This window comes from Cyclopterus lumpus, chromosome 12, assembly GCF_009769545.1.
Source record: "Cyclopterus lumpus isolate fCycLum1 chromosome 12, fCycLum1.pri, whole genome shotgun sequence".
Classification (NCBI taxonomy): Eukaryota; Metazoa; Chordata; class Actinopteri; order Perciformes; family Cyclopteridae; genus Cyclopterus; species Cyclopterus lumpus.
This window is the reverse complement of record NC_046977.1, coordinates 4,636,441-4,650,932: the sequence shown is the minus strand read 5'-3', so window position 1 is coordinate 4,650,932 and position 14,492 is coordinate 4,636,441. Positions and strand designations below refer to the sequence as shown.

Sequence of the window (14,492 nt, the reverse complement as noted above, 5' to 3'; positions counted from 1 at the left end):
TCATCCTCCAGGGGTTGGGATTTCCTCACCTTCAGCACATCCGTGCTGTTTACGCTCCATCGGCGCTCCGGGTTCATACGTGTGAGATATCTCTCCCGTCACACTACGGTGCGTTGGACCGCAACCGCCGCTAGACAAGAGCAGCGTAATGGATAAAAAACGATGTGGCGCGGCCTCGCCGCGGGGGGGAAGAAACGCATCTGTCTCGTGACCTCAGCCGTCGCGTTTACGTGAAACGGATCGGTGTCGAAAAAAACGCGTGAATACGATTTTGAGGTTTGCGAGCGACGATATATATACGACCAAAGCAGATTTACAATGCTAATGTGTCTCTTTCGGTCACGGATGGAGGCGGTCGTGAGGGCCGGGTGTCGGTGACAAGTTCTTGTGTTTGGACAACTTTTGATGATCTCATCAACAGGAAAACACGTTATTATTTCTGAAAGCAAGGTATGGAAACAGTTCTTTGTTGGTAGCGAACACCCGGCCCTGCCCCACGCTGTGAGCCCGATGTCTGACATCTGTCGGTGGGCCTTTTTTACGATTGGCCTTGAAGGTGCCAGATGGTCGTCTCTCTCTGCTTCCTCTGTGGGGTCCGAAGCCGAGCTCGAGGCTTCCCTGATTGCGAATGTCCGGCAGCGGAGACTCCCCGAGACTCGGGGGTTGCATATTTGAAAGAGCGTGCAGTTTACATCCATACGCTACCATCAGGCATGCTCTCCTCGTCCAGAAACATTTTTTTGAGCCCTCTAGAGAGCGATTGATTATCATTTTCTCCTCGACGTTTCCATCTCTCTCTTCCACGTTGAACCCTGCGTAGCCTCTCCGGGGGTGGCTGCGCGCTGACGTAACGCGCTCAGGATTGAAAACACGTGAAAGATGAAGAAGGGGAAAAGAAAAGAAAAAAAAAACCTCATTCAGATATCCGCGAGGCACATCTGGGACTCATGCTGTCGACACACGAGCCAAAAACCAAGCATTTGGTTTCAGGAGTGTGAAATCACTTCCTGGCCGACTCTTGAATATCCAGGTCACGGGTTTTATAGACGCGGAACTCTTTGCTGTGTTTCCGTCGTCGTCGTCGTGTTCGGGACTTTGTTTTGTTTTACGTTGTCAAGGGAGACGGGGGGACGTAGGGGTGTTGTGATATATTGTTTCACACCAAAGTAAGAACACAACAAGATGTGTTGTGTTGAGTACACTTCATAAATACATCTACACTTAATTTAAGTGTAATTTCCCCCCTTCCCTCGACTTGTTATCTGACTGTCATCAGTTTTCACTCTGCTCTGCTTCACCCCCCCCCCCCCCCCCACTCTCTCTCTCTTCAGATCTACAAGATACTATTGATCACAGTCTGACAAGGACAGATGGATTACCAGCCGGGCTCCGTACGAATGATGATTTATCCTGGAATGTGCGAACGTGTATCGGGGCTCCTCTGATCCTCCCCTGGCCCTTTTTTTTTTTTTTTTTTTTTTTTTGAAGTGAGGGTCTGCTCTGCGTTGCAGCATCTTTCCGCGCGGCACCGCGTCGGCTTCCCATTAATGCCTGTAAGGCGATAACGTGGTCAGACGTGTGCGTCTTGTACTTCCACATCAACGAGGTCCGAGGTACAGTTATGGAGCATTTACTCCCGAGGCCGACTGGGGCCTGGAGGCTACCGGCAGAGTTCAGGCTAACGTTAGCAGCTCCGTCCTGCTGTTTATGGGACAAAGGGGGCGTTTACGCCGCAGCGACGTTAGCCGTGCCATGTGTGTGTGTGTGTGTGTGTGTGTGTGAGTGAATGGGTGAAGCACGTGAAGCGTTAAAGCCCTTTGAGAGGGGATATACAGCTATGAGTCCATTTTAACTTTTAAAAAAAAAAGAAAAGAAACGTCTTCATGAAACATTTCAGCTGGCAAAAAGAATCTGCAGTCGCCGGCTAGAAAATGGAAAGTCTGCTTTTGTTTACTGCGTGTCTGAAATCAAGGAGCCATTGTTTCAGAAAGGACTGCGAGTTTGGAGTTGTAAACTTTAAGGAGAGCTCGAGAGGCATAACAACCGGACAGCTGTGCAGAAAAAAGGCTTAAAAAAAAAGGTCCTTGAACCACGGGGCGAGAATGAGCCACCGGGATCTCTTGGAAACGGGGTCGAAAGGTTTTAGGCTCACGTGCATGTGGGTTAAAAAAAAAATACTATTTTTGGCTTTCAGCTCCCATTCAAACTGATAAGAAAAGGCCTCTTCCTCGGGCTTTCCGCGCTGCCTTCAAGTGCTCCGACCTATCGGCTCCTCTTCCTGTTTGAGTCCTCATATGGAACTCATTTGTTCTCCCACATGTGTGACGAATGCAACCGTCGGTTAGCTGGTCGTCCACGCAGCGATCTGTTCTGTCACATATTTATTATTGATTGAAGAAGGATGGGACAGGATGCTTGTGTGTGTGTGTGTGTGTGTGTGTGTGTGTGTGTGTGTGTGTGTGTTGTAATCGCGCTAACTTAAAGGAGATCTTTATGTACAAACTAATTACAGCAACTAGGAGTGCATTAGAGCCTTTAGTACACGTACTCAGTGTAGAAATACAAGTTACATGTAAAAGTATTTGCATCAAAATATACTTCACAAACTTAAAAGTACTCACCCGTGCAGAATTTCAGAAGAATATATATTATATTATAGGATTATAATAATGATGAATTATCACTTTCATGGTGCAGCTGGTGAAGCTGGAGCTCATTTTAAATATTAAATACCGGTAGCCATCTATAATACATCATTATTTATTTATTTATTCATATTTTGCATTATTTATCTGAATCTGCAAAGTAACTAAAGGTATCAAATACATTAAAAGTACAACTAGTAGTGAAGTAGAATACAGTGGAAGTACCTCTACCTTTAAGGACAGTACTTAGTCACTTTAATGTACTTTGAGGAACACTCATATGAACTATAACGTGGGCCAATTAAGTCTAAATAAATATGGAACTAGTCCACTTTTATGATTCTACTAACAACATGCTTATTTATAGAAGTAAACTCAACGGTGGGTAGTTTAGGTTCACGGTGAGAGAACCCGAGAAAGAGGAGAGACCCTCTGCAGCTCCGGCGCTTGTTATTTTAACCCAGATCCAGCGCTGAAATATGGCCACCATGTGGACTCTCTCTCTCTCTCTCGGGGCTCCGGGGAGGGGGGGGGGGGGGTCCCGACCAATCAGAGGAGACTTGGCCATCCGGGAGGGGCGGGACGTGGGGAGGGTCCGGGAGTCAGAGAGAAAGAGAAAGAGATGCATTAAAAGTGTGTGAGCAGAGGAGGAGAGTCAGGGCAGAGGAGCCACATCTCCAGGAGAGCTGGACGACCTAAAGACAAATGGAGACAGGTGGGACTGTTGTCTTTATTTTAAAATACCCTGCGGTAATTTAACCCCTTTTTTTTTTAAAACCACTGAGGGGGGTGAGTCACACTTAACTGTCTAACTGATGAGATGTGAGTATTATGGTTCACGGTCTGAATCTGAAGCTCCGGGATGCCGGGCAGATGTGTTGGGAAAGACCGCTACAGCTGTTGTTAGAGTATTTATTATGTCGTTTTAAGCGCCTGCAAAATCAGATGGATGCCCAGAGTCAGAAATAGTGCTTCTATTTGACATCCTAACCATGTGGTTTGTCTTTTCTTTCGGCCGAGTCTTTGTGGTCCTGCGTTCCCTTTTCAGACGCTTCTCATTCAAATCGATCCTCGCGGATTATAAGCGCTCCCTTTGGTTTTAAAATTGCTTCGGACGTTTTGTGTGTCACTCGAAAAAAAGAAAGAAGGAGAAGCAGCTGTCGGATGATATTTTTTAGAGTACTGACAGGTTGTAGAAGCTTTATCATAAACTCGTCCGGCTAACTGACAGGGTAGATTGTTTTTCCGGTTGTCGGCGGCGTGGAGTGGCGTTTCCTGCTGGTGTCGTTGCTGTGATAAGAGAGCAAAAAAAATGCTGAGTGGACACTTTGAACAGGAGTTGTAGGAGGCTGAAAAGGGGGGACGGCAGCGTTGGCCCCTGACGGGAAATATCTACTGTTTGATGGATTGCCATGGGATGCGGTGCAGACGTTCATGATCCCCAGAGGTTGAATCCTAAAGACTTTGGGGATCCCCTGACCTTTTTCCTGTTGTGCCATTGTTGGCAAACAGTGACATGACAATTCTTTTGATGGATTGGCATGACGTTTGGGCAGATATTCATGGTCCCCAGAGGTCTTAAACCCAACGACCTTCTCCTGACTACATGCTACGTTTCGGTGTTGACAAATATGTCAACACTGCAGGACTCCATTGCCATGAAATTTGGAGCAGACATGCATTTCCCCCTGAGGATGAATTGTAATAACTTTGGTGATCCCCTTTGCTTTTCTTCAAATTTGACTTACTTATGACCAAATACCTGCTGTACTTTAGCAGATATTAGCATGCTAACACGCCACGCTAAACACATCTGCCAAACATCAGCATGGTAGCATCGGCACTACATCTTTACCAGACCATTGATCTCCAATGGAGAGGATCAGCATTTTGGGGGGTCAGCGGGGGGGGGTTGGGTGCAGTCTGAAGCTTGTAAAACTCTTCTGCGTATGTAAACCGAGCCCCAAATAATGCCCAAATAATCCCCCCCCCCCCCTCCCGGTCAGGGAGCATGGAGGACATCATAAATCCGCCGCCGAGCCCCCGAGCCTCACATATGTGGGCTACCGTGCTTCGCTTCTATCTTAGGAAACTTCTGTTTCTGGACCCGTGTTTGTGACACATAGCAGGTACATCAACAGATCCAGACGTGCCCAGGCTTGTTCTGGACCTACTGACCCACATTCGGTGCTCTGGACAAACCGAGGACCCGCGAGCAGGCGCTGTGTGTAACCAACAGGCACGTAATGCAAACGCAGTGCGGCCAGGCGAGGTCAAAGGTTAAGTGTCCGGGTCTTCAAAGCTCCTTATATCTCCCCCCAGCTGGTTTGAATTGTTTCAGCTCCAAAGGGTTTGGAATTAGCATTTCTCGACCGGTTTGACCCTAAAAACCCGCGTCCTAAATCCTGACGTCAAACACGAGTCTCGTCAGAGTGCTTCTGGGACTCAACGGTCTTTCTTTGTGTGTGTGTGTGTGGGGGGGGGGGGGGGGGGGGGGGGGGGGGGGGGGCCAGTGAAAACGAGCCTGCATCTGTTCACGGTGAGGCAACGAGAACACTTTGTGATTCATAGAATTCATTTTGGGTTTTCGAGTCCACAGAGACGGCTGTCTGCGCCTGTTCTTATGATGTCATCTGTTTTACACAGTCCAAACGCACACACACACACACACACACACACAGACACACACACACACACACCGCCCCGCGCTGTAAGAAACCGCAGATCAGAAAGGAGAATGGGGGGTGGAAAAAAGAACTGTTGTCGATATCTCTCTATGACGGAGATCAAAGTGTGTGCAACGCTCTCACTCACACACACACACACACACACACACACACACTCGGCTGGGATGTGACCACGAGGCCGAGGCTCCAGCGACCCTCGCCATGAGGGAAACCTTGCGGGCGGCACACGTGTCAACAGCCACCCCCTCCACCCCCCACCCCCCCCGGATCCCTCTGCTCCCCTGCCAAAACGCTGCTTGGGTAAATGACTAACGGACTCCCGAGAGGCCGCAGGGGGGGGGACAGAAAGAAAAGAAACCAACTGTCAGCTTTGGGCCCGGAGCCGCATTTATAACACGAACACAAAGGCCCATTCAAGGCGTTCAAGGCGTTCAAGGCGTTTCAAACGTCCGCGTTTCCATGTGCGTTCTGCTCAGAGTTGCAAATGCCTCTCAAACGTCTCATAACTTGAATGGAAGCGGCGTTTCGATCTTCCGGGGATCCCGAGGGGGCCTCGGATGGAGACGATGAAAAGGCGTCTTTTATTCGTCGTCCGTCTTCTCGAATGTGTGTTTTTCATTCGTCGCCGTCGGGGGGAAAAAGGAAAAAAAGGCACTTCGTTTAAGAAAGACTTCACACAAGGTGTGAAAATGGGGCCTCCGTAATTTGGATGTAATTTACGTATTAGTGAAATAGGCCAGTTTATAACGGACACCTACGTCAATGACTGGACATTTTACAGCAACGCGGTTAAACGATGGAAAAGACTCTCCTCCTCGAGGGGAAGATCCTGCTACGTGTTATTAATGTGGCGCCAAATAAAAAAAGTTATCTCAGGGCCACTTTTTTTTAAAAGATATATATATATATAAAGCAAATCCAGACTCTCTTTACAAATCTTTACAAATCTTTTGTACGTTTTAACCGAAGTGACACCACGTTGCAGCATCCTCCATTACGTTGGCGTCCCTGACTCAGCGGTGCAGAACGGTGGGGGGGGGGCGATGTCACGGGAAGGTTATCGGCGGACAGCCGGACGGCCCCGCTGTGTTATCAACCCTGAGCTGGCTGACCCCAGGTCAGCTGAGTGGGCTGCTTGATGAGAGCCCCCCCCCCCCATCCCCTCCCGCGGCTTGTTTTTTTTTCTGTCGGTCTGCATCCGCTTCTCTATTTCAACCCTCCCACCTTCTTCACCTCCACCTCCATCTTTGCCTCCTCCGTCACGGAGATCCCCTGGGAGTAGAGAACACGACAAATCCTTTGACGTAAACACGCCTTCAAACGAACACAATCCCCACACAACTCATTAAACCCTCCCCTGAAGACCCCTTCCTCCTCTCCTACCACACTTTCCTCATTCTGCTCTGGAGAAACAGGAGAGCTGTACTTCCTCAAATAAAAAAATGACTTGAGAGCTTCTTTATACATGCAATTAAAGCCCTCTGTTGTTCTGTGTCCCTGTTTTATCTCTTAGGTGTGTCTGATGTGACGCCGGCGGGCTGGCTCGGGGAACGCAGCCTCAATACAATGTAGACGCCAAAACCAGACAGAACAAGAGTCTGAAGGCCGACAGAAGGAGGGCGACTTCACAGGAGGAGGAGGAGGAAGAACAGCTGTGGCCAAACGACACCGGCAGAAGATAAGAAGTGAAAGGAGAGCAGAAAGGGGGGGTGGGGGGGGAGGAAAAAAAAAGAAAAGAAAGGAAGCTGCAGCCTGTGAATCATTGACGCCTCGCCGCCTACTCCTCACTCGCTCTCGCGTCTCCGCCCGGAGAAGCATCGCGACCGTCGGCTCTCGTGTTCTCGTGTCCGGGGGGGGGGGGGGGTGGGCGAGACACTCCAGCCGTCCGGCAGCCATGTGCCATGTCATCGTCACCTGCCGCTCCATGCTGTGGACCCTGCTGAGCATCGTGGCGGCGTTCGGAGAGCTCATCGCCTTCATGAGCACCGACTGGCTGGTGGGATTCCCACGCACCCCGGACGCCGTCTTCGGCCCCCATGGGGCCACGGCGGCCGGGGAGGCCTACAGGCCCACCCTGGGCATCTACGGCCGCTGCATCAAACTGCCCCACCTGAAGCGCGGAATACTGTGCGGGCCGTACGCCATTCACTTTGGGGAGATCGCCAGCGGGTTCTGGCAGGCCACGTCCATCTTCCTGGCGGCGGGGATCCTGCTGCTGTGCGCCGTGGCGTTCATCTCGGTCTTCACCATGTGCTTCCAGAGCATCATGAAGAAGAGCATCTTCAACGTGTGCGGACTGCTGCAAGGGATCGCAGGTGAGCACAGAACTAATCACTCTATTGTGTTGAACCAGAAATAAAAGTGTGCGCATGCCTGCAGAGGAACCCGAGTGCTCGTCACAAAACACGTCGTTTCTGAAGCAGTTCTGATGAACTCTGATTTAAAGAGAGCAGGACTCGGCCCGTCTTACCTTTTAATGGTCTACTCTTCATTCGTGGAGCGTCCACCGTTCATCAAGGTTCATTATAAGTGAACGCGTTCATTACGGGCGCCACAACTCTCCCATCGCCATAGCGATGTGTTTGTTTCTCACGGAGCCCTCTGTGAACTTTTACCCCGAGGCGGTTCAGAACCTTGAGGTTTTTTTTTTTGTTGTTGTTTTTTCCACCCGCGGAGCAACTGCCACCCAAATATTTACTTTCCACCCAGTCAGCTGGAGCTTTTCACAGACTCTTCGATTGGGGCCCCGGAAGGAAAAAAACGAGTTGAACGCGCGTGCGTATCTGTGTATGTGTGTGAAGGGTGTGTGTGTGTGTGAAGGGTGTGTGTGTGTGTGTGAAGGCCACTTTGACTCAGCGTGGTGAGTTATGGAAGGGAGGAGGCCATGAGATCATGCTCGCTGAACCTCCTCTGTCTCACTGCAGCTCTGTGGTGGTGGTTGGTTGGGGGGGGTTGGGGGGGTGGTTGGCCGTCCTCCCCCAACCAGTTGTTTATTTGGTGCAGGCCCAAACAGAAAAAAGGTGGGCGTGTGGTGAAGGACGTGCCGAGCTGTAAACTCAGCTCTGTGACCCTGAGAGAGAACGTTTAAATCACCAGCGTCTACCGGAAGGCTCCGTGAGCCTGGAACAACTTAATGTGAAAAGATTATTCACGACTCAGGATTGTTATTTCTTTAATTCTGTTCTATTGTATTCACATGTCGGACTGTTAGTTTGAGTTGGACTTCCCCTTTATTACCGTATCTCTGGGCGTTCGGTGTTTGCAGGGCGACGTTGCAAAATCAACGAGCAGCGCTCTTTAAAGACGATAATAGATTTTTATATGATGTCGACATCATGTCGAAATCAAAGGAGCGCTGAATATGTTAAAACGTCTGTTTTATATCTGACTCGTTTGGAAAGAAGAACCACGTAAATGCATCGGAAATTGCACTCGATGTATACACACAGTACGAATATATATATAATGTACTATAACATAATATGATTCTAAAATGCTAGTTTCTGCTAAATAAAAAGTACATTTTGAAAGTTAAATTGATTATCTGCTCACCACTACAAATATTGTGACTTAACCGGCGTCGATATTGACCATAAATAAAAGAGCCGTGAGTCTGACCTCAGTAATGAAAGTGGGGAAATGCACGTCTCCTCGTTGTGAGGGCGATGAGGCAAGGAAAGAGGAACAAGGAGGCGAGAGGAGCTTCAAACGGACGCCGAGGAGGCAGGAGGGCTTCCTTCATACCTGTGGAGCTGAAGGCCGATGGAAAGAGATAAGACGGAGAACCTCACATCTAACGGTGTCACTGACTGTGTTTACATGCACAAGATATATTCAGTTGTTTGAAATTAACTTTAAAATACAAATATATGCAGATGGAAACAGAAAGAAGGGTCTACGATATGCGTTAGAAGGCTTTAAAGTGAACGCTAAATGCTAACGCTAACTAATGATGTACTAAAATTCTCAATGTTTTCAACACAAAAAAAGTAACGTTTTAAAAACGTTTTAATCTCTTTTCTAAGACGAGTATCACTTTTACACAACGCCACGAGCCGGCAGATGTCACGCTATGATTGGCCAGTTTGCTTTCTGGAAGGGGGCGGGACTTGGCGAAGTCCAAAGAATGCTCCTAAAACCCGAATAATATCATAATTTCCTAAAAGTAGAAATACTAGCGTGCATGTAAACGCAGCCAATCGATCGATCGGTGTGTCATTGCCTGTGAGTGACATCACTCTCACCGGTATCCACCGGCTCCCCCCCGCTAATCACCGTTTCCACTCCTCGTGCCCGACCCCCCCCCCCCCCCCCCCCCCGCCCCCCCCCCCCCCCCCCCCCCCCCCCCCCCCCCCCCCCCCCCCCGGTAATGAGAAACTGAAGCCAGACTGCAGATGTTTGGAGGGGAAGTGATCGACCTCAGATGGGAAGATTGTGGCGCCGGTGCCAGCGATGGTCACGTCATATCCCACCGGAGCCTCCAAAAGCCCATTAACCCTAATCTACTGATGTCACTTGTACTTTTCACTCTTTTCGGGTTCCCCTACGACCCTCTCCGACCGCGTCTCCGATGTCATCAAACCCCGTCTCGGTTTTCAGGTGGTTTTTTTTCGGATCCCGGCTAGAAGGTGAACCCGTTCCCCCTTTTTTTGCTTGACATAATCGAACGGCTAAAACAGACGTCCTTCTGTCGAGGGGGGGGGGGGCCGCGCTTTCAACCCATGCTCGCGTTAAACTTCAGCGCCCCCCCCCCCCCCCCCCCCAAAAAAAAAGGATTAAGAGACAAAAATAAAAAAACTCGGCCTCCGACTCTCGTTGCCTTCGGGCGGCTTTTACGACCTGCCATAAACGTTCCCTCCAGCCATGAGTCACGGAGCCCGTCGCCGGGCGAACCGATGACCGTGACTCAAGAGGAAAACAATCACAAAGTGTTTTACAGGAACTTAAGCAGCGTTACGGTGTCACGGTGACTCTGACATGGAGATTAACCGTGCGTGACGCAAACGAGTGAAACACAACTGCTGACTCTGATAAGAAGTGGGATTCCGATCCGATTGATTGCTTTTACTGGATGTGTTTACAACGAGGTGCGGCCGCTCCACGATGACTAATGAAGAGCAACCGGGCAATAATAGGAAACACTTTATACACTCTTTTCACATTTAACTCGATGAGTTTCACGATATATTCACTTCAGCTATCGAGAGTTGGTGGAGACCAAAAACGGAGCCAAAAGAGGGAGAATAAAAGTTCATCATGGGGACAGGAACACGACTCTAATTTAATTATGCTTTTGCTAAAGTCATAACTGGTTACTAACGTTAGTCACAACTTGCCAAATAAGCATATCATTGCAGCTTTAAAGCTTAAAGTGTAATAGCAGCTTTAAAGCTCAGTTAAAGTCTGATCTGATGCTAAAGTCCAGCCGAGGTCTATATTAAGGTCTAAAATGTAAAAACACAGCGGTATCACCAGTAGAATGAGTTAAGTATAAAGAGTAAAAGTAAGATGTTTTTCCTCCGGCAGCCAGGAGAGGGTCTTTACCTTCATTTGGAGGCACCTGGTGAGGCCTCCATAGGTGACCTTTGTTTGCCACGTCCACTTCGGAAGGCGACGGCACGTCAGCGCCGCGTTTTACAGCTCGTTGCCATAAAAATAAAAACAAGTCAATGAATGCGGCTTAAAGGACAAACGCAGAGACTTTTTAAAAAAATTTTTTAAAAAGCCTGCAGCCGCGTTAAAGTCGTGCGCTCTGAGCTAATCGTTAACCTGCTCTCAACACGCTCTCAGGGGCCACTTCATTAGGCACGCCTGGCTGCAACGGACACAACATATTAGGAATATTACACAAAACTGATCAACTGCACCACACGTTGCAGCCTCGTTTGTTTTCCAATTCCGACTGTTAAAAGTGAAGCCGCATGAACACGTTTTAGTATTTAATGCAAAGATGACATCAGAGGGGGTCAATGAGTGAAGCAGTCGTCAGACCGCCCATAAAAAGTAAAACTAGACCAGCTATCATAATTATAATCCGTCACTCGTTCGACATTGTTTTGACAATAAATTAAGTTTTTTTTTTTTTTTTATGCAGCTCCGGCTTCGATTTCCTGCTTTTTCCTTCTTCCAACACTTATAGTTAATTAAATATATTTGACTTTTGGAGCGTTTTTTTACTTTTGCCCTCTCGCTGTCTCTTCTCCTTATTTATTTTTGTTCCCCTCATTTTCCTGGAAAGGAAAAAAAGGGGTGGTCAGAGTTCTTGGAGCTGAGCGCAGACCTGCTGTGCTGTATTACAGGGTGGAGGCTGTGGGGTTGGAGAGGAAGAGGAGGAGGAGGAAGAGGAGGGGGGTGTGGGGGGGGGGCATGGTGGAGAATTGACAGTTTGGAAGTTAACGGAGACGAGAGCCAGTGCAAAGGGAGGAGTGGGGTTGGGAGGGTGGAGCGCAGAGGGATATTAGGTTAGGAGGTCTAGCTTGTAGGGTGGGAGGGTGGAAGGGGTGGGGTTGGGAATTAAAACCATACCTTCAATCCATCACTGGAGCCGGTCTGGACGTCGGGGCAATGCGGCAACATGTGGAAAGAATTTATGACCTAGTTTTCATTTCCTTGTTTAATATGATATTGGGTGCTTTGAGAGGGAAAGAGAATGGGGAGAAAAAGAGGGAGGAAGCAGGGAGAGAGAGAGAGAGAGAGAGAAGGAGGAGATTAGGAAAAAGGAAGAGGAGAACACCACATTTTTCTTTTCTTTTTTTTTTTTTTTTATGAAGCAAAGCAGCGAGACCTGAAAAAACGTTGAGGCCGAAGCTCTCGTTCCCCGTCTGGTTCATTTATTGCCTGTAATTGTATTATTGTGAACGTTTCCTGCTGAGCTCTGATTGGTCGAGCCGGCCGACTGACCCACGGCCGCTGGAGAACGTGCAGAGCAGAAACCTATTACTATTACTAGTAATAATAATAGTAATAAAGTAAAAGTCCTGCACTCAGACAACTAAAGTACTAATAACGAAGGATGTATATTATATTATGATTATTGATGCATGTGCTAATCGCTTAAATGCTGCAGCTTGTAAAGGAGAAGCTCATCACTTTAATTTAATTACATTATTATTGGATCAGCGCGGTTAAAGAATGCGTCTCGCGGTAATAATTATGGGCTCAACGGTCGCGGTGTTGAAGAAATACAAACACTTAAGCCGTTAATGTAACAGCCCTGCGGGGATCAATAAAGTTTTAACCCGACGTTATTACGACATCATTTACTTGTAAACTATAATCCGTATTAGTAATCTGAATCTGCGAAGAAACTAAAGTTTACATTTAGAGGTCTATGATCGAGCATGTCGCAGGGGTACTTTCCACAAGTGGGTCGCAGCCAGACAGGAAGTGATCCCGTCCTTCCTTCGGAGACGCAGGACGCCCCGGAGGGGGGGTCGCCGGCAAAGCCCTGCAGGCCGTCTTCCTGTTGTTCCCCCGCTCTGCCGACGGCCATGTGGTGTCAGGATCCGGGTGAAGGGGGCTCTCTCTCTCTCTCTCTCTCTCTCTCTCTCTCTCTCTCTCTCTCTCTCTCTCTCTGTCTTTTTTTTCTTCCGGAGGCCTCGTTGTGATTATCTTCACTCGCGTTTTTTTTTTCACGGGATGCTCCGAACGCCGCGTCGGCAGGAAATGTTTTCCCCGTACCAGAGAATGGTGGAGGTCGTGAAGGTCGCCAAGGAACCGAAGCCCTTTGGATCTCGTGGGGTTTCCCGTTTGCTGTGTTTGCGAAAAAAATCCACCTTACCTCACGGTCCAGGAATGAACTTGTATGTCGTTCTTCACCCTAACACACATCTACGCGTGTCCTATTTTTAATATACGCTCTCTCCTTTTTTTTCCCCGCCTCGCAGGTCTGTTTCTGATCCTGGGTCTGATGCTGTACCCCGCCGGCTGGGGTTCGGACAAGGTCCAGCTGTACTGCGGCACCGACGCGGCTCCGTACCGGGCCGGGCTGTGCTCCATGGGCTGGGCCTTCTACACCGCCATGGGCGGCACCGTGCTCACCTTCGTCTGCGCCGTCTTCTCCGCGCAGGCCGAGATCGCCACCTCCAGCGACAAGGTCCAGGAGGAGATCGAGGAGGGGAAGAGCCTCATCTGCCTCCTCTGAGGCCCAGATACTTTGGTCCTGAAGAAGAAGAAGAAGAAGAAGAAGAAGAAGAAGAAGAAGAAGAAGAAGAAGAGACACCTGCCCTTCTGTCTTTAATAAGGCTGGCCTGTGAAATGGCGGCCCCTGCATTGTTTACCACTAAAAACCGACTCTTTGTTTGTTTGTTCTGTGTTTACGTGGGAGAAGTCTACAAGTGCCAAGTTTTTGTTTTTGTTCTTCTCAGTGTGCGTCTTTGTCCTCCGTTGCCACATGTTCTGTAAATAAGTGTGATTTATATATATTTTGTACATAAGTGATTGATCGCAGAATGATTGGCTGGGCTGATGATGTCACTCTTGCCTAAAAAAAAAGAGTTGTGTTGCCACCAGACCAACGAGCAGCCGACAGCAGCCTGTCTGCCACGTGTGAGTGTTAACTCAACAAGGGAACCACTACTCGGTCACAATAAACTGCTCTTCGGCCCCTTTTTAAAGCTTACAGAATGTAAAGCATCCCTTTTTGTTTGCAGACATTTTAAAATGTATCGACGGAATAAATGATCATGCGCAATTATGAAGTGAGCTTGAGGCCCCGTGCAGGGTCTGGGAGTCTGGTTCCCCCCTTGTCCATAGCAGACCTCCTGTATTCTGTGCACAGAGACGTGGACGTGCACGATGGAAGAGGGCGTGCACGCGTATACGTGAAGTACTGCTGTTGGAAGTGACGTCTGGTTTCAGGGAGTCTGTCGAGTCATAGAGAGATTCTGCCAAACGAATAAAGAGAACGGAGAAGAAAGTACGGTTTCAGTTCTTTGTGGAGTGGAGGAGGAGGAGGAGGAGGAGGGGGGGAGGAGGAGGAGGAGATGCAGCATGTGGAGCAGCCAGCTTGGTGCTGAGACCTCGGTTTGGCCCTTGAGGTGGGGGTGGGTACTTTTTCCAGCCAGCGGGTGATCAGATTTTCCACTGATGCAGAACTGAACTCTGCATGTGTGTCTCTCTCTCTCTCTCTCTCTAAATCAAAGTATCCTTTTTCAGTCTT

General features: G+C 48.8%; 1 protein-coding gene across 1 annotated transcript; it reads left to right on the top strand.

Moving 5' to 3' along the window:
• The first annotated feature begins 3,258 nt into the window (after positions 1-3,258).
• Positions 3,259-14,249, top strand: lhfpl2a (LHFPL tetraspan subfamily member 2a). The gene is made up of 3 exons (XM_034546641.1): positions 3,259-3,360; positions 6,846-7,647; positions 13,219-14,249. The coding sequence occupies exons 2-3, from the start codon at positions 7,227-7,229 to the stop codon at positions 13,473-13,475; spliced, it is 678 nt and encodes a 225-aa protein (XP_034402532.1). The 5' UTR covers positions 3,259-3,360; positions 6,846-7,226; the 3' UTR covers positions 13,476-14,249.
• Positions 14,250-14,492: the final 243 nt, after the last annotated feature.